This window comes from Cynocephalus volans, chromosome 4, assembly GCF_027409185.1.
Source record: "Cynocephalus volans isolate mCynVol1 chromosome 4, mCynVol1.pri, whole genome shotgun sequence".
In the NCBI taxonomy this organism is placed as follows: domain Eukaryota; kingdom Metazoa; phylum Chordata; class Mammalia; order Dermoptera; family Cynocephalidae; genus Cynocephalus; species Cynocephalus volans.
Window position 1 is genome coordinate 106,242,463 of NC_084463.1, and position 26,211 is coordinate 106,268,673.

At 38.9% G+C, this 26,211-nt stretch overlaps 2 protein-coding genes across 2 annotated transcripts; one reads left to right on the forward strand and one right to left on the reverse strand.

Annotated features, from left to right (window-relative positions):
* Positions 1–14,473: 14,473 nt before the first annotated feature.
* LOC134376376 (olfactory receptor 56A3-like) lies at positions 14,474–15,418 on the forward strand. The gene has a single exon (XM_063094955.1). The coding sequence runs from the start codon at positions 14,474–14,476 to the stop codon at positions 15,416–15,418; it is 945 nt and encodes a 314-aa protein (XP_062951025.1).
* A 7,854-nt stretch (positions 15,419–23,272) lies between these two features.
* Positions 23,273–24,220, reverse strand: LOC134376906 (olfactory receptor 56A3). Its single transcript, XM_063095482.1, has one exon. The coding sequence runs from the start codon at positions 24,218–24,220 to the stop codon at positions 23,273–23,275; it is 948 nt and encodes a 315-aa protein (XP_062951552.1).
* Between the last annotated feature and the right edge of the window lie 1,991 nt (positions 24,221–26,211).

Here is a 26,211-nt window from a genome sequence, read left to right on the forward strand (position 1 = left end):
GAGAGTGGTAAGGCTGAAATGTGAATTACAAAACAAATCATTTCTTTTAAATGCAAGGTTATATATGTCTGGAGAGTCTATCACCAAATGAGTGGATGTAACATATAAAATAAAATAAATTTTAATTAATTATCATAAGTTTATTCAGAAAAAAATTATTTTCTTACCTTTATTTCAACAAAGTCAATAATTATGTTGTGTAACTCAGATTTTTTTATGAATATTCATGAGATACAAAGCTAATTGTCACCCCTCGTGCCCACAATGCGAGGGCCAGATCCACACTAGGAGCATACCCATCACCAAAAATTACTTTCATACCCTGCGTCCCCCACCCAACCATTCCCCAACCTCCCTTCCCTTCCCCCTTTTCCACCCCCACTCCACTTTGTAGCCCTAGGAATGTTCCTTCCCTCTGTAAGACCAATGCACTACTGTGGTCTTTCTTTCCTTCCTTCTTTCTCTCTTAGCTCCCACATATGAATGAGCACATGTGGTATTTATCCATCTGTGCTTTGCTTTTTTCACTCAGCATAAGTTTCTCCAGGTTCATCCATGTTGTTGCAAATGGGAATATTTCATGAACCAACCTAAACGTTCATCGATGGATGATTAGATAAGGAAACTGTGGTAACCCAGATTTTGACATAATGAATGTTCTTTCTTTGAATGCAATACCAACTCTGATGAACTTTTCTTGAGTCATTGTAGTACTGAGGTAGCTTTTTTTTAAATTTTAAATTTAGAGAAACTTTATTCTGCTAAAGCAGTAGTAACTACAAAAGTCAATAAAAGTATCAAACCAATTACTGTAATTTGGAAATAAATCATAAGTTTTTCCCATCATGTTCAAATAATGTAATCATGTCTCATACAATAAAGTATCACAGGATATTTTAATTTTCACAGATACAACACTACCAATTAAATTGTGATTATTTACATCCCTTAACTCATTTTTAAGTTCATGTGCTTTTGAAATTTTCAAGTTTGTACAAAAAACTGAAAATAGCAGTGTGTTGCTCAATATGTCCAAATTTGTAAAGGGAAAGATGTGAATCCTAAAGGAGCACCTGGAGTGGAAGCAGGAATCCTGTAGGTGAAACAGGTTCATTGACGACTGTAAGTTCAATGGATGGGCTCCTGCTCTGAAACAAGCCTGCTGCTCTGCACATTTTCCCAAGAGAACTAGGTCCCCATAACATGAACCCAGACGTTTATTTAAAGCAACATGTCTATGGTTTTCAGGTCCAAGACTCTCAAAGCTCATACCTCCTCCTGCTTCTGCTGCTGCATTGTGAGCTCTCAAATGCTCCTGCCCCATTTCACCCTCATATGTTTGGCTCCTCTCTCTTTTGCCTTTTTGATCCTCTTTGGCCAAGTCCCTTCATGTCTCCCATTCTATTCTTTCACCTTCTTCCTTTTCCTTGGTTTTCAGCTCCTTCCTTTGCACTTTCTTTTTAAACAAGGCACCCAGGATGACACTTCTGGGACTTTGCTAGGGATGTCATGAATTCTCCGAAAATCATGACTCTAAAGAGAAGGGTGTCCACCACTTTACAGCCATAGAGGAAAGTAGAAAGAATGGTGAGGAGGGCACACAGGGTCCTGGTGGCACTACCTCTTCTCTAGCAAAGTCTTCATCCACGAGGGCACAGTTTACAGGAAGTGCCAATTTCTTAACGTAAGTTCCTCAGTATAAATTTAGAAACATAGTTTTGTCCCAGCTGAGCAGAGAAGGCTGTCATCAGCTAGGCATATTTAAACTAGCTGAGGACCCCAGTCTCCTGACTGGCACATCTCCGGTCACCTACCCGGCATCCTACTCCTCCAGTGTCCACGGTAACCAGCAAGCTATCCATCTGGTCCACTCTTGGACAGCAGTGTCTAGAGAGGAGATTCCAAAGAGCCAAAGAGAACTCACTGTGTGACCCAGGCTTTTGCTCTAATAATTGTTGGGAGCATTGATTGAGAGTTTGTTATATTCTAGCCACAGAATGCACATGTGTGGTCTGGGTTCTCTAAATTTTATCAAAGCAGACATTGTGGTTAAGTAACATGACCAATTTGACAGAATGAGAACAAAACCAGACAGGGCCTGGGTCAGAGCCTGTTCTTGACACTGCCATGACAGCAGGTTATAGGGAGCCAGCTAAAGAAATACACTGCTGAGTACCTTAGAGTAGATTGGGGGGAGAGGTGTGTAAGATGAGGTCCTATGAAACTGGGAGGTCAGGCTGAGATTACGTGGGCTCTTGATCCCACCATTTTAGGCCTAATTTCTTCATGGCCTAGGCTCTCCCTGAAATCTCACATGACCAGAGTGCAAAACCATGGTCCTGCCTCTCCTGGCAAGGCTGTCTGGGCCTTGTCCCAAAGACTCATTTGGAGGACAGGACAGATTTACACCTCACTGGGCACCAGTAAATAGCATTGGCCCTTTGGCATCATTCTTGAAGTGATCACTGTGATAAATTGATATCTTGTTCCTTTTCCTGATCAGGTGTCCTTGGGATTCTCTGGGTCCCCTGGCTCACAGCCTTACACACCTGGTCTTCCCTTCACAGCCTAGGAAACCTGGTCTTCCCCAGGTCAGGTGCCCATGTCATACAGAAGTAATAGGGGTTGTTCTAACCCAGAACTATTCCATCGAATCAAGGACAATCAGTTGAGTTCACTTGGGCATGTTCAGACATTGTCAAATCCTATTACATAGATTCCGTAGAGATTAGGTAACATTTCCTTGTTTGCGCATATCTTTCATAATTTTTCTTTATTCTGCACATTTCAGTTTTAGTTTCAATAATTTTTTGCTTCTAATATGAGCTAAATTCTCCAAATCTTGGGCTACCTTAAGTATCGGAGAGTAGGCCCAGGGCCCTGTTTTCCTAAGCATTAGAAGCACTGGCTATGCTGATTTCTGTTCAGGTCATCTATTGTGTTATCTAACAACCAGTTTTTTATTATGGTAATAAATTTGTCCGTTATGAATTCAGGAGGAGAATTATGAGGAAATCTTGTCTACACAACAATGACTGGGTCATCTGCTGGGGTGGACTGAATTACTGGGATGGCTGTGACAGCTAGACTGAGCCATGTATCTCAAGCCTTCTTGTGGGTGTCAACTGGATTTCTTGGTTCTTCTCCAAGTGACATCTATTGCAGCTGAAATGTCCAAAATGACTTCTTTACTCACAGGACTGACTTCTGGGTTGAGATGATTCAAACATCTGAGCATGGCTGTGTGTCTTAGTCCACTTTCTGCTTCTATAACAGAATATCACAAACTGTGTAGTTTATAAAGAACAGAAGCTTATTTGGCTCACAGTTCTGGGGGCTGAGAACTCCAAGAGCATGGTGCCAGCATCTGGTGAGGGTCATCCTGTGATGAAAGGCAAAAGAGAGTGCATGCAACAGAAAGAGCAAGAAGGGTGAAGTTCCATTGATAACAACCCGCTCTCACGATAACTAACCCACTCCTGTGATAACGTTAATCCATTCACCCAATCACCTTTTCTTAGGCCCTGCTTCCCAACACTGTTGCATTGGGGATTAAGTTTCTAAGACATGAATTTGGGGGATACATTCAAACTGTAGCACTGGGCATAGGCCTCTCTCTATGAGGATCCTCCATATGGCTAGCTTGAGCTTCCACACAGCAAAGGTATTTCAGGGCAGTCAGACATTTCCCTGAACAACTTATTCAAGAAAACCAGGTAGAAGTTGGAAAGGGTCTTATGAGTTTGTCTAAGAATTCAAACAATTTCATTTCTAACACATTCTGTTAGTCAAAAATGAATCCAAGAGTCATCCCAGAATCAAGATAAGTGGATCACCTGAGACATTGAATCCTGACTGGCATGCTACATTGGGGGACCACCTTTCGAAATCAGCTACAACTAATGCTAATGTTAGGGTGAAGTAAGTTAATGTCTAAAATTCCCAAAGACTTCAGCTTCCAACCAAGGTGGAGCAAAAGGGACTGAATTTACCTTTCTACTGAAAACAAAACAAGCAAAAAACTGAGTAAAAATATTAGTCAATGGGTTTCAAGGTACTAGATATCAGGAAAGTAAGGACAGCAATCACTGAAATATGGGGAAAAAATGAGTCAAGATCTAAAATAGCCCCCAGTTTGCAGCCTCGAAAATATATACACTGCACTTTATATCCGTAGGTATGGTCTCTCCCTCTGCAAGTCCAACACACCACTGTGGTCTTTCTTTCCTTCCTCCTTTCTCTCTTAGCTCCCACTTATGAGTAAGTATCTGTGGTATTAAGAGTAAATACCTAAAGGATCAAATTGTTTCCAAGTAATTTTTTTTCCAAATAATTTTTTTCCAAGTAACTTTTTTCCAAGTAAGCACTCCAGAACAGAGCTTAGTAATATTCATAAAAATAAAAATATATAAAATCCAGCACCCAACAAGGCAAAATCCAAAATGCCTGGTATCCAATAAAAACTTACTAGAAGTGAAAAAGTAGAAAAATACCACCCAAGATGAGGACAATAAGGGACTAATCAACTGAAATGGGCAACAATTTCACAATTAGAAGACAAGAACATTAAAACAATTACTATAACTGTATTCCATATATTCAAAAAAGTGAAGGAGAAATGTAGAATATATTTATAAGATTCAACTTAAACTACTAGAGATTAAAAAGTACAGTATCTGAGATGAAAATACACTGATGGGATTAAAGGTAAATTAGACATTGCAGAAAGGAAAGATTAACGAACTTGAAGATATATCAAACTAAAGAGAGAAGAATTTTTAAAAATTAGTACTCTATTACTGTATGAGACAACTTAATGGGCTTTATATTTGTGAAAATGGAGTCCAGAACGAAGTATACAGAAAAGGGGACAGAAAATATATTTTTAAAAAATGATGACTGAAATTTTGCAAATCTTATAAAAATTATAAAGCCACTGTTTAAAAAATTTCAATGAACCCCAAAAATAAGAAACATGAAGAAAATTACACCAAGGCACAGCACAATCACATTGCTCAACGTAGTGGTAAAGAAAAAAGAATTAAAATCTTAAAAGCATACCATTACCATCCATGAAGCTATGCAGCAAGAATAAAACATCAGCTTTTCTCACAACACTGAGCAGGCAACCATGGTCTATGTAATCTGATTTAATAGCAATTCCTGAAAAAAAATGGTTTGGGGGCAGCTAAAATGGGAGGTTAGCTGAGAGACTGATTTGCCTAGATTGTAGGAAACAAATGTTAAAGCTCGGATAGCAGAGAAGTTCTTTCTCTGAGGTGTGACAATCATTAAACTCGCCTGGAGGACTTACAACCTAGAATTTGCTCTTCTATCCTTCTCTTCCTCCACCCGCAAGTACATTTACTATAACAAGTTATTTAGTATCCTAAGGAAATGTGAGTAAGGATTAAAAAAATAAGAAAATGATAAGCACTGTGAACTAAATTTAAATAAACTAAACAAATGATACTATAAGAATCATAATCAATGGACTAGACAAAATAACAATGAAAGATAAATAGTGTTTAGCACATAAGTACAATGTAAGTATTTGTTAGATAAATAAAAGCATTAATATACTCTCAGACTTTTTTCCTGGATATGAATATTCATGAGATACAAAAGTGAATGTCACCCCTCGTGCCCAAGATGTGAAGGCCAGTTTCATACTGGCAGCATGCCCATTACCACAAATTGTGTTTGCACCCCATGTCCCCCACCCAATTATCCCCAACATCCCTCCCCTTCCCCCTTCCCCCCCAACTCCACTTTGTAGCCCAAGGTATGTTCTCTCCTTCTGCAAGTCCAACTCACCACTGTGGTCTTTCTTTCTTTCCTTCCTTCTTTCTCTCTTAGCTCCCACTTATGAGTGAGTACATGAGGTATTTATCCCACTGTGTTTTGCTTATTTCTCTCAACATAAGTTATGGAAGATATAAGGCATTCAATTGATGAGCTGAACGGCTAAAGGAATGCTGCAGAATAACATAATAGCGAGCTCTATCAGCTCACTGAAAATTCAATGCAATTTCCTAGTCATGTACGATAATGGTCAGAAATGGAAAGGACAAGGAAATCATTAAGAGAGAATATGCAAGGATGTCAAATGTAAATTAGGTCTAATGAGTCATGTAAGGAAATAGCTAAATGGAAGGGGAACATATTTGAAGAAATGGAAATAAAGAACTACTCATAAATTTAAAAATTAAGACTACAGATTAAAAGGCAGTAAAGAAAGACAAATCAGATGTTAAAAAAAAAAAGTACATAGACATATTATAATGATACCAAAGGAAAAGAATCAATTCTGAAGACTGCAAGCAAATCACCCACTATGTTAAATGAATTTCCAGGAAACAGATTCTGAGATTCTGATATTCACTCACAGGAGGTATTTTGGGGAGTTGAAACTGAAAATAAAAGGTTAAGACACACATAGAAGTAAGTCAGGGTAGCAATTTATTTATGAACAAAAAAAAGTTATAAAGGAGAAACATTAATGTCAACAGTGGTAATTTTCAAGACGGCTACAAATTCTTTCACACTCCTCTCATAAAGAGGTCAAGTCCAGTTTCCCTTCTCATGAATCTGGACTGGTTTTAGTGATATACTTGTAGCATATAGAATATGGCAAAAGTGTTGCTGACTATAAAACATGTATAAAACTAAAATTTACAAAGAAAAACCTAAAAATTTTTGATAGAATTCCAATAAAAACTCAACCTACCATATAATAGCATGTATTACAAAGCAATAGTAATACAAATGTTGTAGCATTTCTGTAAGTAATTCAAATGAACTAATGATGGGTCTGAAACAGAGCCAAGTGTATATGATAACTTGGTATACAATAAAGCTGTTATCTAAAATTAGTAGAGAAAGGATCAATTATTTCTCCAAATTCAGAAAAAAATTTGGATTCATATTTAACCATATTCATGGTATTCGAAATACCATGAATAACAAGGTATCCAAAAATATTTAATAACTAGTACAATTCTTCCATCAACCAACCAGAAAGTATTCAGGCTATACATAGTATTGGAGCTAGCCCAGATGGGTCATGCTGTGTCAGACATTAACCCACTACTTGATAGATAGTAGGGAGATCTAGAAGATACGAAAAGAGTGGCATCAAGGGCACTCAGGAGCTCAGATCAGAAGATATTTATAAAAATACCATGGCAGTATTTTATATTTTCAAAGCTGGTGTGACTGTACCAGTGCATACCAACTTAACATCACTCACCATAAACCACAAATAGATGTGAATACATCGGAATAAAACATAAGACCCTAAGTTTAAAAAAAAAAGAATTAAACAAACAAAAAATACCTTTGTGGTCTTGTAGAATGTTTCCTACTAAATAATCTATGAAAAGAAAAATAGGGTTGGACTTAATCAAATTGAAAGAAAGATTTCCATTGAATAATGTGCAGCTTACACTAAAATTGATAGATACATGACAGGCTAGAGGAGATATTATCAATATCTAGCTAACAAGGAGCTTTAATATTTAAAATACACATGAAGATTTTGGAAATCTGAAATAAAAACAAACATACAAGCAAACGCAATAATAGAAAAAGAAGGCAAAGTATGTGACTGTGTAATTCATAGTATGAAAAGCACAAATAGCTAAACACTATATGAAGTATGCTCAGACTTCAGAAGAAAATTAAATTTAAATTATGAGATAGTATTCTAGAGCCTTTGAGTTTTCAGAAAAAAAGATAAAGTAGTGTAAAAGATGTGAAATATAAATAAAACTTTTGGAATTTCTAGGAGGATTTTGTAAATATTTTGAAGAGAAATCTGATTATCCCTAGTAAAACTAAATATGTTTATATGCCATAACTCAGAAAAAATAATTCTGCATATACATCTTTCCTAAGTACGTAAAGAGAGGAGTAGAAGGATATTCACAGTAATGTTATTTTTACTAACAACTAATTTTGGCTCATGTAGTGTTTGCTACCTAAATAAGAAGGAATAATTCACATAAAGTAAATTGAATGGCAGTCAAAAGTAATGAAGTTGATTTACACATTGCAACATGTGTACAAAAGGTCTTCAAGAACTTCAAGGAAAGATTCATACTGTCTTTTAATTCTATTTTTCCTAGAACTTTTTGAAGTACCTTAGATTTTTAAGTTACAGTGTTGAATAACATCAGATTTATAACCCAATGACATTCATTTAAATTCAATACCCAAGCAATTATACCATAAATGGATACCCAAATAAGCATACAAAAGATTAATTAAGAAGACATATGTTAGATACACTAGAGTTTTTACTTTTCTGAAGGGAAGTGAAATAGGATGAATGCTGGAATACACAGAAAGATAAATTTTTTAAAAATGCAAAAGAAGGTCTTTGAAGAAACTAAGGATGCTTGTTAGAAAATTTTGAAAAATGTGAATAATTCACATGAGGGTCAAAATGAATATAAAAAACTAAAGGAAGAATCATGTTTCTTAACTAATATCCAGTTTCTTAACTAATGTCACTACAGCAAAAATGATTACGAAATTGTATTTTTTCCGTCAGTCTATTTTTTCAGTTTTCTTTCCATTTTTATCATTACACTGCCATGATAAAAGTCATAATAATTTAACATCAATGCGTTCAATAGCATGGTTTGGATTAAACCTGTCTAAAGAGCATGTGCAGGAAGCCCACAAGAAATTCTCAGTGAGCTTAGTGGATCTATGGAAGATACTGAATGTGCATGTGCAAATGAGAATGAACATACATGGACATGTATATAATATCCCGGTATCCAGAGGATTAACTTACTGCCTTCAAGACACACAATCAGAGGGCCACAAAAAAAAATGAATATATTGCATAATGATAAATGTAATTATCCTGATTTGAGTATCACATACTGTAAACACATATTGATATTCGACATGATACCCCACACATATGTATGATCAATTATGCTTCAATTTTTAAAATGCTTAATATAATTCACCAACAACAAAAAAAAAAAGGCAAAAAATCAGTGTAAGGCTGGATTACCAGGGGTACATCCTTTTAGAAAGAAAGAAAATCATTTTGTTCTCACATTTGCTTGCCTAGCTGTCCAAGGAAGGCATTTGGTCCTGAGGAAAGAAGGAATGAGAAATTCCCAGAGACCATGGTCCCTGAGGTTCTAGAGTTATATAACTGTCTCAGATGATCCTGGAACTAACCAGAGCTACAACATCAGTGGGACCTGAGCCCTTGCTTCACATGCTCTGTGAGTCTGGGTAGAGGGTGTTGAGGGATGGCTATTCCAAGATTAGCCAGAAGACCAGAGGGACTCATCCCTTCAGTTCCAATCTGTGTTCCTTTCCATTCCTTGGTTAATAATGCTGAAGTAGTCTGGAAAGGGGGTACTAGAAACTGCATCCCATCTCAGGTCAGGAGGCACGTATGAGAGAGCCTGTTCTCTGAAGCTTCTCACTTTTCCCCTCCTCTAAGTGCTTGGTGGTGCCAGAAGTGCAAAGAAGCTGTATTTTGTGCTTAGGAGATTAATAGGAGATCGAACTAGAAAGTGCATCATCTGGAGCCCAGTTAAGAAAATGTGGAGTTTTCAACTAAGAATATGGAAATTTAGGGGATTTAGGAGAAAAAAATCAGCCTATAAATGCTTTAATCATGGGATAAAAATTAAATTTAGTCTATACATCTTCAGAAGTTGGGTACAAAGACCACAGTTGGGGGCCAGTGGGAGTTAGGACATAGATCAGCAGAATTCGGCTCAATCTAAAGAACTGCTAAAAGCTACTTCTGCCAAAGACAGAAAATTATGCTCAGAAGAGTAATGGCATACCTGTCGCTGCATGCACTCAGTAATGTCTGAAACTACACCTGGGAGAGATGTCTTCCAGATCTGCCTGAGTTTTATGAAGCTAGGTGATCCATAGCAACACTTCCATTCTTAAAATGGGGCTTCTTTGGTACTATGCTGTGGGCTTAACCTGCAGCTGGGGGAAAGACTTGGGCTATAGGTCTCTACTCTGGCCTTTGACTTTCATCTTCGACCTTCATCTTTCCCGGCTTCTTCATCCCATCCCTGGCTGGAACTAGAAATCGTTACCTCTAGGTCCTCAGTCCTACTGCTGCCATTGGTAAGATCTGATTGCAAACCAGGTCGAAAGTGGAGAGGGGACGAAGAGCAAATATGATTTCAGATGCTTTACTTCTAGGGCTGAATAGGTGATTCAATGCTTGTTGAATAAATTATGGTTGAAGGACATGTAGAGACATTCCAGAGAAAAGACAAAGACAAGGGAAGAATCAGTGAGTGAGGGAAAGAGAAAAGAATCCTCCTACGTAATCCTCATACATTTCATCCTAGTGCTAAAAATAATTATCCAAAGCTCTTGAGGAGATAAAAAACATACTTCTTCTTCTAGGCTTCTCCATGAATACTTACACCTGAACCGCCAGATCTTCCATTTATCTCTATCCTACAAAGATCATTTGAAGATTCTCCCTGCTTCCAAGAAGTGTATCCATAATAACCCTTAACATTTTCTAGGAGTACTTTGTGATCCCCGGAGAAGAAATTCATCTTGGAGTTGGTAAGATCTGGGGCTGAGGTTCATAAGTGTTAAATGTAAATATTTTGCAGAAAGTAGACTCAGAGGATGCGATGGGCAAAGAATAAATGACAAAAATTGGGTGAAGAAGAGGGGATCATTGAAAATTGACAGCCTGAAGGTGTATGCTATGGATACAAGCAAAGACAACAGAGGCTGGGTCAATTGTGACAAGTGCTGTGCTTAACGGACCCTATCAGTTTATGGCCCAAACTTACAAGTGGATGTATTGAAAGAGAAATAGAGAAGGGAAGGCAGAGTTGAATGGGATAGTGCCAGGGCATCAAGAAGTTTCTTTAGTCAGCAATTCAAAGCTGGAAGTTGTGTTCTATGGGTTTTTCTTTAAGGACATGTTCTACTTCATACATCTTTCTCCAAGTGGGCCACTTCATCAAAGTAAAGTACAGGACTACTAGACAAAAGAAAATATGATTGGAGGGTGGTGGGTATGGAGGTATAAAATAGAAAATTAAATCAAATGATATAATTATGGAAATCATTTTGTAATCCTTATTGAACCTTATGAAGTTGCCCCGTACAGGGAAAACCCAAAAGTGAACTAAGGAGGGAGATGTATCCTGTGAACAGTGGGAAGCAAGAGTCAGAGTTGCAAGTGCAAGAAAAAGGGAGATTCCAGACTGTTGGAAAACTGCCTTTAGGATTGTTTGTGCATTGATGTGTGGGTGGGGAGAAAAAACTAAAAACATAAAACAAAAGGCCAAATAATATATGCATTTCTAGATCACTGTGGTGACACAGAACACAGGGAAAATACCCTTTTTTAAAAAAAATTTTCATGGATCTTTATTTTTTATGAATATTCATGAGATACAAAGCTAATTGTCACCCCTCGTGCCCATGATGTGAGGGCCAGATTCATACTGCAGACATACCCATTATCAGAAATTACTTTTGTACCCTGTGTCCCCACCCAATTATCCCCCAAACTCCCTCCTTCTCCCCATCTCCCCTCTGCTCCACTTTGTAGCCCTGGGCATGTTTCCTCCCTCTGTAAGACCATTGCACTACTGTGGTCTTTCTTTCCTTCCTTCTTTCTCTCTTAGCTCCCACATATGAGTGAACACAGGTGGTATTTATCCCTCTGCACTTTGCTTATTTTACTCAACATAAGTTTCTCCAGGTTCATCCATGTTGTTGCAAATGGGAGTATTTCATTCTGTTTTATGACTGAGTATTACATAGTGTATATATACTACAGTTTCCTTTTCCAATCATCCATCGATGGACATTTAGGTTGGTTCCATGTCTTGGCTATTGTAAACAGAGCTGTGGTATTCATATTTTCACTTGTCTTGAAACTGAAGAAATCATTTAGATTTTATTTTTTTTCCACATTTAAACCCTACCAGTTAAACTGTGGGAAAGACCAATGAATTTTAATTTGCCCATGTGAAAGACAAATTATTAACATAGTTAACTTACCCTACGTATTTCAAAGCATTGTGAGTCACAAAAGTAACAATCTACTTAAAATTCATTTATAACTTGCCAAAGTCAAAATATAGTGATTTGGGCTTGCAATATTGGGAATATACCAGATACAGCCAGGATAATATGTCTGATCTAGCACAGTAAATGCTAACAGAGAATAAGTTTACATAAATAAAACACAGTGTTAAAAAAAAGAGAGAGAACTTGCCAGCGTCATTACTAATATACTCTCTTATTAGCAAGAGAAAAAGAATTGGGAGATTATCTAAATCTCTCGTACATATCAGGTGGAAGGGCCGTGCTTAGCAAACTAGGTTGGGGAATCAGGATCAGGAAGAGTGAAGAGAGGAGCTCTGGAAGGGAGTGCCCATCCTCCCTCCACTGAGTCACCACTGTCACTGGAGGGTCTTTGCGATGAGGAGAGTCTGAGAGGAGTCAGCTGCGCAGGACTGGAACTGCACTTGGGGAGTAGGAAAGATATAACCAGAAACAGAAATACTATTTTAGCCTCTTCAATAAATATGCTTCTGTCAGTATGAAAATGTCATGCAGTTCTGGGTTCGTGGCTTTATTAAAATTTTCATTCTTGCCACACTTCCACCAACCCAAAACTATTTCTCCTCTAAAGATTCCACTTCTAAGACTATTAATTTTATAATAGGTGAGTACTTTTTATATTTTAAATGCAATTAATGGTTCAATTACCTCTAGAATTATTTATTAGCTCCAGAGGAGCCAAGATACTAATCCAATCCAAGTTTATCTTATTAAACAGGATTAGGATTAGTATAATAGAGTATGCAGGGTTAAGAATCCAAATTCTGAAACATCAGTTTCCTTGATTTTAGTGGTGAAAAGAAAATATATTTCACAGAATATTGAATGATTAAATGGGATAAAGCGCTAGAATATTTGAGCACAGACCCAGCAACTGTGTTCAGTAGTAAGGATTCCAAAAATAACTATGTAATTTTATGTTATATGGGTGAGCATTATGAGGAAAAAACAGGGAACTTCTAAAACACTTGATGAAAAAGACTCTCTAAAAGCACAAATTAACACTTTCACAGAGAACTCTGTCCTAGCAAACAGATTTGAGTGCAATAGACTGCATGATTTGAAGGATCTCGGAAAGACCTGACCTATACATTGCCAAGCCACAGCAAGCATCCTTTGGACTCTCTTTCACAATTCAGGGGGAAGGGAATCTGAGAATCCTTTATCTTTAATGTAAGTAAGGCTACCACATCGTTTTATTTACAATTCTTTTTCTCCAGCTTGTTCCTCATTTCAGAATTAATCAGCACTCCTGCACGCTCTCATAATAATTTGTGCATTACCCTGTCATTGTTCATATCATCTGTTATTATTATGCATCATTTCCCAGAGTGGTTATAGTTTTAAGCCCTTGAGAGTAAGGACAGTTCCTTATTCAATTTTGTGACTACCTAATCCTAACAGAATGCCAAGGGAAAGGGTTAAATGATGAGAGAATAATGGGAACATTGAACTACTGTCTGGAGAGTGTGAATTGTGTACCTGGATCATTATATTCAAGATGGAAAAAAAACATGAAAAGGGGATGGTAGGACTTTAAAGGTGGACTTCATCCCTCCAACACTACTGCAGTTAGAGGGACCAACTTTTCACCTTGTGTAATGATGACAAGCATTTCTCTCACATAGCTGTGTGAAAATGCTCACTCTCCTCCTAAAGTTGTTTCTTCCCAAAGTTAGGAATCCTACAAATATGAAAATCGATCTAAGAAATAGAGACGAAAAAAGCAATGATTTGGTAGGATTCATACATACCAAATAAATATTCACTCAAAATGGAAATCCACTAACTTTATTTTCAGTGTTTAATAAATAAAGTCTCCATTAAAGCTAAATAAATAGAACTGAAAGGTCAAAACGAGGATGGTAATGAGAACTAAGGGCATCGGTATAAGGTGCTTGTTTGTGCCAGGCTCTGCTGGTTATTTGGGCACATTGTAATAGTTAAATTGTGTAAATGGTAGTTGATATGATCAATACAAACAGAACCAAAGAAGGAGAAACTTAAGATACAAATTGAGAGCCTCACCTGTCATAAAAATATAGTTTCCTATGTAGTTTCCTCCTTTTAGTTTCTATAAAGACATCACAATTCTATTGAAAATAAACACTGAACAAATCAAACACGTACAGATAAGTCATAAGAGTATAACCTTAGTCCTCTACAGTGCTTAAAGTGATAGGAGTACACCAGCAGCACAGCACCAAGAATAAACAGATAAATATGCTTGGCTCTAGAAAACCTGCTAACATCTGCAAGCTGTACCTAGATAAAGCAAATTGTTCTATTTTTATATATCTATAGTCAGTAGCTAATATTTAGTCCTAACTTTACAGATTACCAAAGCAAGTTGTAGAAATACATGGCACACCAAAATGGCACCATCTTCACTGAAGTTTCAGACTTCCTCCTGAACTGTTTTGTGAGGTCCCCCAGCTGGCAGCACTGGCTGTCGCTGCCCCTAAGCCTCCTCTTCCTCCTAGCCATGGGGGCCAATGCCACCCTCCTGATCACCATCTGGCTGGAGGCCTCTCTGCACCAGCCCATGTACTACCTGCTCAGCCTCCTCTCCCTGCTAGACATGGTGCTGTGTCTCACCGTCATCCCCAAGGTCCTGGCCATCTTCTGGTTTGACCTCAAGCTCATCAGCTTCTCTGCCTGCTTCCTTCAGATGTACATCATGAATTGCTTCCTAGCTATGGAGTCCTGCACATTCATGGTCATGGCCTATGATCGCTATATTGCCATCTGCCACCCACTGAGATATCCATCTATTATCACTGATCAATTTGTAGTCAAGGCTGCCATTTTTATTTTGGCCAGGAATGTGCTTATGACTGTGCCCATTCCTGTTCTCTCAGCACGACTCCATTATTGTGGGAGAAATGTCATTGAGAACTGCATCTGTGCCAATATGTCTGTCTCCAGGCTCTCCTGTGGTGATGTCACCATCAATCGCCTTTACCAATTTGCTGGAGGCTGGACTCTGTTAGGATCTGACCTCATCCTCATCTTCCTCTCCTACACCCTCATACTGCGAGCTGTGCAGAGACTCAAGGCAGAGGGAGCTGTGGCCAAGGCCCTAAGCACATGTGGCTCCCACTTCATCCTCATCCTCTTCTTCAGCACCATCCTTCTGGTCCTTGTCCTCACTCATGTGGCTAAGAAGAGAGTCTCCCTTGATGTGCCGGTGTTACTCAATGTCCTCCACCATGTCATCCCTGCAGCCCTTAACCCAATTGTTTATGGGGTGAGAACCCAGGAGATCAAGCAAGGAATCCAGAGATTGCGGACAAAAGGGTTTTAATAAGAGCAATTGGATCTCTGCATTACTAAAATAGGATGACTTCTGAATCATTAATAAATGAATGGGCTGAAATTCATATCTATGAGTTATAATCTCAAAATGAGTAAACTAGATGTTGTGTGTTCTTTTGTATAACTTCAGTATCATTTTAAGTTTCCATTTTTCTCACCCCTGCATAAGAAACACACTTAACTCTTTATTTTTTTCCTTGCTTACAATCCAATTCTGTAATCCCAAAACTCTGAGATTTCTTAGTGCATGTTTCAAAGTAATTATTTGTGTTCCTGAATACACACCATTAATATTTAATGAATTTTATGTTCCTACAAATACAACTACGGTATTTTGATGGCTGTTTTTTGTGTAATGGGTTCTTATTATTTGCACAGACAGGAGTATACGATGATATTTCAAAAGAAAGTGGGAAAATGAAATTAAAAGATAATATGGTTTATTCAATGAAGTTTTTGAAGTCCTCTTACATCAGAGAAAGACACAGAAGTTCAAATTCCAGTCCTGAATGACAGAAAATTGCTATTGGTCCGTGATTAAGTCTTTTTTCTCTCATTCTTCAACCATATTATTGTCTTTCTCTGTCTCTCTTCTCTTGAACTGTATCAGACAAGGTGAACTTTTGTAATGTACATTGCAAGAGGGCAGGGATTTTTCCTTGATTCTTCATGCTTGCAACAATTGTCAGTGATTTTTATTAGATATAAAAGACTCCTAAATCCTTATTTCCTGTGTGTCTGTCCTAGGACGCTACTCTACTGGATCCAGGGTGTCACAGGTTATGGCATGTGACAGTTTATTAGGTCTGCTGATGAGTAAGAGGATTGTAAGAATTACAACATGTGATCCAATAATGATACTGAAATACAACATAGCCTAGCTAAACAATATTTTCTTATTCATTGGACAGTTTCTAAGCACACTTTCCTGGAAATTCTGTTCGCTCTTAAGAAACAAAAATGAATAGAACATTGTTGTTGCTTTGAGGAGCTCAAAGTTTGGTTAGGAAGAATACAAAATGACTTCCAGGAACATGTTCTTCTCAAATGGAGAGCAGTGAGGAGTACATGTACGAGCAATAAAGTATTTGACAATGTAAAAAAAGCACTGAACAGAGAGTTAGATGGTCTGGGTAGTAGATATTGCACAGCCAAAAAAAAAAAAGAAAATTGTTCGGTTTCTTCCTGGGAAGAAATCAGGTGGTCTCACTGGGTTACACATTATTCACCTATTATCTGAGAACAGTGAACAATTTGTTCTAGACTATTCTTCCTAGATATAAGATTTTGTGCCTTCATAACAATTTATATGTGTGTGTTGCTTTGTTTTGACAATGAAAGCATAATCTCTCGATAATCCAATGCCGATACTGTCTTCAAAGTCTGGGTCTTTCAGTCTTAACTGAAAGCACTTAGCATTAACCCTGGCCTACTTAAGCTTACATTCTGTAAAGCTCTGTCCATTTCTTTCTCTTCTTCATTTTGTAGTGAAAAACAATAAATTAGTATTTCATTTCTCTGAACCTGGATCTCCTGAAAGCTACTACTAGAAAAGTAAGCATGCACTCACATAAAAGCAATAATTTAAACACAAAATCAACATTTTAATTAGGAATTTCTCATAAGTAAGAAAATTCTGTTAAGATGCAACGAGGTACACCTTTTTCTTTATTATTCAAAGGAAAACTCTCTCCTTGGACCCAGAGGGGAATGGGGTATAATTAGGTGGGGGATATAGGGAACAAACACAATTTGTGGTAATGAGCAAGCTGCCAGTGTGAATCTGGCCTTCACATCTTGGACACGAGAGGTGACAACCAGCTCTGTATGTCATGAATATTCATAACCAATAAAAAAAACAAAGAAGTAACACACCATTTTCTCAACTCTACCATCAATTATTTAATATTTTTAATGTACAAATAAATTTAGCTTGGTTATAAAAATAAAACAACAACAACAACATAAACAAATTCTCTCCTAGATTTGAGTCCCAACTCTCTGCCAAGTGGCCACTGCCTTGGTCTTGTACCCGTGAAAGTTGTCAGAATCAAAATGGAATCATATGTGTTAAAACGCCTGACAAATGAGCTAGGTAATGGCCATGAATGAGAGAGTTCTCATGCACATGTACATGATAAGAAATATCACGTGCTGCCAGAAGTCCCCAAGGTCCTCGAGCTGGGGTACGGACAGCCTAGGACCTCAGCCACACTCCCTGACATTCACATCCAGCTCATAGACAACTGACTCACTGCCAGAAGACCCCCGATTTGGGGGGGGCGTGGCTGAGGCCCTCAGCCACGCCCCCTAAAAATAAAAACGTCCGTAAATCCACAACCTCGTACAGAGGACATCACAACCTTATGCAAAATTTACTTCCAAGAGGACATCTTCCCAGCAACTGCCTGTCTAACGCGAGACTGGTGTCATCCTTTTATTGATCCCTGTAGCCAAGGATAATTATCTCCAATTAGATAATCCTCCACCATTTTTTCCTTTGAAAACCTTTGTCTTCCTTTCTCATCCTGAATACACAAATAGTTTACTGTGGCAAGTGTATTCCCATTGCAATGTTCTATTCACAATTAAACTCATTACTCTTCTAGAGAGCCTCGATCTGTTTGTTATTTACACTTGACATATGATAGATTCTTCACAACTGTGTCCTTTACACCTGTGGACATTTATCACTGCTTCTGCTTATTACAGATTTTTTTTATTTTTTTTAATATATTTTTATATATTTTTTAATTTTTTTAATTTATTTTATTTATTGAATCAAAATTGATTATACATATTTTGGGGGTTGAACATTGAGATATGTTGATTAAATCAATATTACTAGCATATATCGTAATTATTCTTTATGCCCCTTGTCCAACCTCTCCCCTTCCCCCATTCCCTCCCCCTCCCCCCTCTAATTGCCCTTGGTTTCTTCTCTCCTTCTGAAAGAATCATGGTTACTCTTAACTTTTTGCCTAGATGATCAGTCCAATGCCGAGAGATGTGATCAGGTCCTCCAATGTTATCATAGAGCAGATGCTTCTTCTGTCACTCTGAAATGGGTTTTGTGGAAAGAGACATCCTCTTCTTTTCTTCGTCTCTGCTGGTGACTCTTCTTGTGTGAATGCACTCCAGTGGTTGGTGGACCATCTGTGTGGCGGTTGTGGCACCTCAGCAGGCATGGTTATTGTGGTGGCTGTGTTGGGCCACCCACGTGGAGGTGCTGTTTTTGGCATGCTCCTTGGCACTGGCGATATGCCTGGTTGTGGGGTGTGTTTGGTCCCCTTCTCCATGCCTCTGGTCCCTGGGCAGGCCCCAAGGCGCTGGCACCATGTGCCTAGTTGTGGGAAAGGGGTCCAGTCCCCTTCTCCATGTCCCAGGTCCCTGGGCAGGCCCCAAGGTACTGGCGCAGTGTGCCTGGTTGTGGGAGGAAGGTCCGGTCCCCTTCTCCATACCTCGGGTACCCAGGTGGTATGCCTCTGGGCCTCTGCATGCCTCTGGGCCTGGTGGGCCTCGTGGTGCTGGCATGGTGTCCCTGGTTGTGGGAGAGAGGTCCAGTCCCCTTATCCTTGCCTCGGGTCCCTGGGTGGGCCCCGAGGTACTGGCATGGGGTCCCTTGTTGTGGAAGAGGGTCTGGTTCCTGGCTCCATGCCTCAGGTCACTGCGGGGGACCCAAGGCACTGGCTCGGTGTGCCTGGTTAAGGGAGAGAGGTCCAGTACCCTTCTCCATGCCCTGGGTCTCTGGGCGGGCTCCAAGTTGCTGGCATGGTGTGCCTGGTTGTGGGAGGTGGGTCCAGTCCCCTTCTCCATGCTTCAGGTCCCCAGGGTGGCCCCGAGGCACTGGTGCAGTTTGCCTGGAAGTGGGAGTGGGGTCCGGTCCCCAGATCCAAGCCTCCAGTTCCCAGGCAGGCCCCAAGGTGCTGGTGGTGTGCCTGTGCCAGAACTAATTTTTTGTCCTTTGCTTCTGACACAGGGGAACTTTCTGTGGGAACCAGTACTTGAGCTGTATGGTTGAGCTAAATTGCTACTTTGCTGCTGTTTCCCTAGGGAAAGCTTTTTGTGCAGCTCAGGGTTTAATGGTTGACCCTATAGGTACTTCCGGCTTTCCAGAGACTGGGTGGATCTGTGTTCTGTAGAATCTCTGATCTGGGCCTCAGTTTTTTCATCAAACCGCACCCCATGCAATTCTGTATTCCTGACCAGTCTCCTCTGAGTGGTCCTGTGCTGATTGGGGTCAGATCAGCTGTCCTTGCTGTGTCCCAGTGTTCCCCTGTGAGCACATCTTCCCCACTGCCAGTGCTGCAAACACTTCCCATGGGATGGGCCCTGCGCTGGTCCCTTGCAATGACTCACCAGCCTCTGAATGACTCCCTTTTTCAGTTGTTCTGGCTCCCCGCTCCTGCGTGGGTCCACGTGAACCCTATTAGCAGTCTTGCTGTCCTGGAGGCCACCAAGGCCCTCTTCTCTCTTGCTGCCTCCAAGTAACTCCATCTGAAGGGCACAGCTGTGGCTTCTGCTGGCTCCTGCTCCATGCGCTCATCAGCTCAAGCCTTAAAGCAGCTGCGGCCCAAAATGCTCAGAGCAGCTTTTTCTTTCTCTCATCGTAGTTTCTCCTGCCTTTATGAACTCCGTAGGTCTCTCCTTCTCTTTCCCCGAGCTCCAGCGGCACCAGCTTGGCTGATGTTACATTTTTATAGTTGTAAATTTGGTTGATTTGTGGGAGAGAGTGAAGCTGTGGACCGTCTATTCTGCCATCTTGATTGGATCACCTTATTACAGATTTAGAAGCTTATTTTCTTCTTTTGTGATCTTCTTTCAAATGGATCAAATCAGAGAGATTGTTCTAATCACATCACTTCCCTTTCCTCATCTCAATTTAACTCATAATTTTGTACTATTTCCTTCATAGTACTTCTCATTTTACAAAATTACCTTATTGCATGTCCTCTCTCATAAGTGGGAGCTAAGAGAGAAAGACCACAGTGGTGCATTGGACTTGCAGAGTGAGAAAGCATGCATAGGTTTGCATGCAGGGGGTGGGGGGAAGAGGGGAAGAGAGATTGAGGGTTAATAATGTGGGGGGCATATGGAATAATTGCAATTTGTGTTAATGGGCATCCTGATACTATTGATCTGACCATCACATCTTTGGGCAGAGGTGGTGATGAGGGTCAGCTTTGTACACCATTAATATGCATAATCAATAAAATAAAATTTAAAAACTATGTAGCTCACTTGAACAGCATTTTTCTAGAGGAAATACTCATTAAAATCAACCAATTTATTGGGATAAACACATTGTTAATTTGTCCACCTTGTTTTTCACGTAAATATATGTCAATATTCCATTTGAAACAACATGGATGATCCTGGAGGAAGTTATGTTGAGTGAAATAAGCAAAGCACAGAGGGATAAATACCACGCGATCTCACTCATATGTGGGAGCTAAGAGAGAAAGAAGGAAGGAAAGAAAGACCACAGTAGTGTATTGGACTTGCAGAGGGAGAGAACATTCCTTGGGCTGCAAAGTGGAGTGTGGGGGAAGGGGGATGGGAAGAGAGGTTGGGGAAAATTGGATGGAGGACACGGGGTACAAATGCAATTTGTGGTAATGGGCATGCTGCCAGTGTGAATCTGGTCTTCACATCATGGGCACAAGGGGTGACAATCAGCTTTGTATCTCATGAATATTCATAAACAATAAAAAATATATGGCTTGGATATGGGCCATAAATTTCAAAACTCGAATATGAACAAAACAATGCAGAGATTTCAAGCATATACTTTTATAAAAAGTAAGGTCTTACCTTTACAGTGTCTTGGAAGACAAGGCTTATTCAAATTTTTTTCATTTCTGCAATGGTTTGTGCTCTAAATCTCCCAATAAAGTCCCTTTCTTGACTCTAATGTTCTCTCCTTACAGCTTATTGTAGATGTCTGGATTTGTTATAAAAACAATGTGACTCTGGAAAAGACTAGTTCCCAAAGTTTTGGGTAGATGTTACTATAAAATATTGTTGAAAGTTGCAGACTTTTAATATTTCCCAAGAGGTGGTAGCTTAAATTCACAATAGATGCATATTATATTTTTATATAAGTAAAACTTTCTCGTTGGTATGTAGTTATGCACTCTAAGCTAAGAGTTATGTTGAGATGTTTGAGAGAAAGCAATTTAGGGAACTCTTCTTTGAGTAATAAAGAAAAAGGTGTACCTCTTTGCATCTTAACAGAACTTTTTTACTTATGAGAAATTCCTAATTAAAATGTTGATTTTGTGTTTTAAATTATTGCTTTTCATTATGTGAGTGCATGCTTACGTTTCTAGTAGTAGCTTTCAGGAGATCCAGGTTCAGAGAAATGAAATACTAATTTATTGTTTTTCACTACAAAATGAAGAAGAGAAAGAAATGGACAGAGCTTTACAGAATGTAAGCTTAAGTAGGCCAGGGTTAATGCTAAGTGCTTTCAGTTAAGACTGAAAGACCCAGACTTTGAAGACAGTATCGGCATTGGATTATCGAGAGATTATGCTTTCATTGTCAAAACAAAGCAACACACACATATAAATTGTTATGAAGGCACAAAATCTTATATCTGGAAAGAATAGTCTAGAACAAATTGTTCACTGTTCTCAGATAATAGGTGAATAATGTGAAACACAGTGAGACCACCTGATTTCTTCCCAGGAAGAAACCGAACAATTTTCTTTTTTTTTTTTTTTTTTTTTTTGGCTATGCAATACTTACTACCCAGACCATCTAACTCTCTGTTCAGTGCTTTTTTTACATTGTCAAATATTTTATTGCTTGTACATGTACTCCTCACTGCTCTCCATTTGAGAAGAACATGTTCCTGGAAGTCATATTTGTATTCTTCCTAACCAAACTTTGAGCTCCTCAAAGCAACAATAATGTTCTATTCATTTTTGTTTCTTAAGAGTGAACAGAATTTCCAGGAAAGTGTGCTTAGAAACTGTCCAATGAATAAGAAAATAATGTTCATCTTCCTCTGACTCATCAGCAGACCTAATAAACTGTCACATGCCATAACCTGTGACACCCTGGATCCAGTAGAGTAGCATCCTAGGACAGACACACAGGAAATAAGAATTTAGGAGTCTCTTATATCTAATAAAAAATCACTGACAATTGTTGCAAGCATGAAGAATCAAGGAAAAATCCCTGCCCTTTTGCAACGTACATTACGAAAGTTCACCTTGTCTGATACAGTTCAAGAGAAGAGAGAGAGACAGAGAAAGACAATAATATGGTTGAAGAATGAGAGAAAAAGACCTAACCACAGACCAACCAGTGGCAATTTTCCATCATTTGGGGATGGAATTTCAACGCCTGTGCCTTTTTCTCTGATAAACAGGGTCTTCAAAGAGTTCATAGATTCTTATTATCTTTTAATTCCATTACTCCATGAATGTTTTGAATTACCCTTATATAACCCACTCTGTAGAAATAAGAATAAGAATACATTACATAAACCACAGCCAGAAAAAATATGCAGTTTTATTTTTAAGTATATGAAATTCTTGATATATTAGCTGTGTGTTCAGGAGCATAAATGTCTCACTTTAAAACCTGCCTTAAGGAATCTCAGTGTTTCAAAAAAATAGGATTACAAGCAAGAGAAAACAAACAAAAAAAGAAACATCAAGAATATTTCTTAAGGACGGATGAGAAAAGGAAAACTTCAAATAAAACAAGTTTAAGAAAAGAGTACACAATAGCTAGTTTACCCAGTTTGAGATCATAACTCATGAATATGCATTTCAGCCCATTCATTAATTAATGATTCAAAAGTAATTCTATATTAGGAATGCCCCTATTACCACAGTTTCTTCAGTAATCTCTGGATTGCTTGCTTGATCTCCTGGGTTCTCACCCCATAAACAATTGGGTTAAGGGCTGCAGGGATGACATGGTGGAGGACATTGAGCAACACTGGCACATCGGGGGAGACTCTCTTCTTAGCCACATGAGTGAGGACAAAGACCAGAAGGATGGTGCTGAAGAAGAGGATGAGGATGAAGTGGGAGCCACATGTGCTTAGGGCCTTGGCCACAGCTCCCTCTGCCTTGAGTCTCTGCACAGCTCGCAGTATGAGGGTGTAGGAGAGGAAGATGAGGGTGAGGTCAGATCCTAACAGAGTCCAGCCTACAGTAAATTGATAAAGGAGATTGATGGTGACATCACCACAGGAGAGCCTGGAGACAGACATATTGGCACAGATGCAGTTCTCAATGACATTTCTCCCACAATAATGGAGTCGTGCTGAGAGAATAGGAATGGGCACAGTCATAAGCACATTCCTGGCCAAAATAAAAATGGCAGCCTTGACTACAAATTGATCAGTGATAATAGATGGATATCTCAGTGGGTGGCAGATGGCAATATAGCGATCATAGGCCATGACCATGAATGTGCAGGACTCCATAGCTAGGAAGCAATTCATGATGTACATCTGAAGGAAGCAGGCAGAGAAGCTGATGAGCTTGAGGTCAAACCAGAAGATGGCCAGGACCTTGGGGATGACGGTGAGACACAGCACCATGTCTAGCAGGGAGAGGAGGCTGAGCAGGTAGTACATGGGCTGGTGCAGAGAGGCCTCCAGCCAGATGGTGATCAGGAGGGTGGCATTGGCCCCCATGGCCAGGAGGAAGAGGAGGCTTAGGGGCAGCAACAGCCAGTGTTGCCAGCTGGGGGACCTCACAAAACAGTTCAGGAGGAAGTCTGAAACTTCAGTGGAGATGGTGCCATTTTGGTGTGCTGTCATATTTTGCCATGTATTTCTACAACTTTCTTTTGGTGATCTGTAAAGTTAGAACTAAATATTAGCTACCGACTATAGATACATAAAAATAGAACAATTTTCTTTATCTAGGTATAATTTGTATATCCTAGCAAGCTTTCTTGAGCCAAGCATATTCATCTATTTATTCTTGGTGCCGTGCTACTGGGGGTATTCCTATCACTTTAAACAGTATATAGGACTGAGTTTACTTGTATATTTTATCTGTACATGTTTGATTTGTTCAATGTTTATTTTCAGTAGAATTGTTATATCTTTATGCAAACTGAAAGGAGGAAACTACTTTTGTGTGGCAGGTGATACTGTAAAATTGTATCTTTAAGTTTCTCCTTTGTTTTCTTTGTACTGACCAGATTGGCTGCCATTTCTGTATTTTAACTATTACAGTGTGCCCAAATAGCTAGCAGAGACTGGCACAAAGAAGCAACTCAGACAGGTGTCCTTATTTCCCATGCCACCCTCATTTTGGTCTTTTAGCTATAGTTATTTAATTTTAATTGGATACTTTTATTTATTAAACCCTGAAAATAAAGTTAATTTATTTCCATTTTGTGTGAATATTTATTTTTGTTTGGTAGGCATGAACCCTACCAAATCATTGCTTTTTTCGTCTCTATTTCTTAGATCGATCTTCATATTTGTAGGATTTCTTACTTTGGGAAGAAACAACTTTAAGAGGAGAGTGAGCAATTTCACATAGCTATGAGACAGAAATGCTTGTCATTAAATGAGATGAAAAGTTGGTTCTTCTTATTGCAGTAAAGTGGGAGTGATGAAGTCCACGTTTAGGGTCCTACCATCCCCTTTTCATTTTTTTTCCATCTTGAATATAATGATCCAGGTGCACATTTCCTACCCTGCAGACAGTAGTTCAGTGTTCCAATTATTCTCTTATCGTTTAACCCTTGCCATTGGTATTCTGTTAGGTATTAGGTGGTCAGAAAATTGAATAAGAAACTGTTCCCTTACTCCCAAGTGCTTAAAACTATAACCACACTGTAATAGAAGAAGCGTCTGTTTTACGATAATAGGGGAGAACTTGATCACACCTGTCTCAGTACTGGACAGATCATCTAGGCAAAAAACCAACAGAGGAATAGTTAATCTATCAGATGGAGAGAACAAATCTACGGTTATTAGAGGGCGGAAGGTGAAGAGGAAGACGGGAAGGGAAGAGATTTGATAAGGGGCATATTTGTAACAATGAATATGCTAATTTAAAAATTATAAATAAAGTGATGTGGTATCCTTACTTACATTAAAGGTAAAGGATTCTCAGATTCCCTTCCCCCTGAATTGTGAAAGAGAGTCCAAACGATGCTTGCTGTGGCTTAGCAATGTATAGGTCAGGTCTTTCCAAGATCCTTCAAATCATGCAGTCTATTGCACTTAAATCTGTCTGCTAGGACAGAGGTCTCTGTGAAGGTGTTAATTTGTGCTTTTAGACAGTCTTTTTCATCAAGTGTTTTAGAAGTTCCCTGTTTTTTCCTCATAATGCTCACCCATATAACATAAAATTACATAGTTATTTTTGGAATCCTTACTATTGAGCACAGTTGCTGGGTCTGTGCTCAAATATTCTAGGGCTGTATCCTATAAAATGTATGTTCTTATCACTACTTAAAAACACGGATCTGGCTGCTCCAACATTGGGTGCATATATATTTATGATTGTTATGACTTCTTGATAGATCAATCCTTTTATCATTATGTAGTGGCCCTCATTATCTCTTTTTATGGTTTTTAGTTTAGTCTATTTTGTCAGATATAAGAATAGCTACTCCAGCTCGTTTTTCATTTCCGTTTGCATGGTAAAACTTTTTCCATCCTTTCACTCTTAGTCTATGTGAGTCTTTATGGGTGAGGTGGGTCTCTTGAAGGCAGCATATAGTTGGGTCCTCCTTTTGAATCCAGTCAGCCAGTCTGTGTCTTTTGATTGGGGAATTTAAGCCTTT

Bases quoted from the DNA above. Each gene is read 5' to 3' on its own strand.
- LOC134376906 (XM_063095482.1), bottom strand. From the start codon at position 24,220: ATGACAGCACACCAAAATGGCACCATCTCCACTGAAGTTTCAGACTTC.
- LOC134376376 (XM_063094955.1), top strand. From the start codon at position 14,474: ATGGCACACCAAAATGGCACCATCTTCACTGAAGTTTCAGACTTCCTC.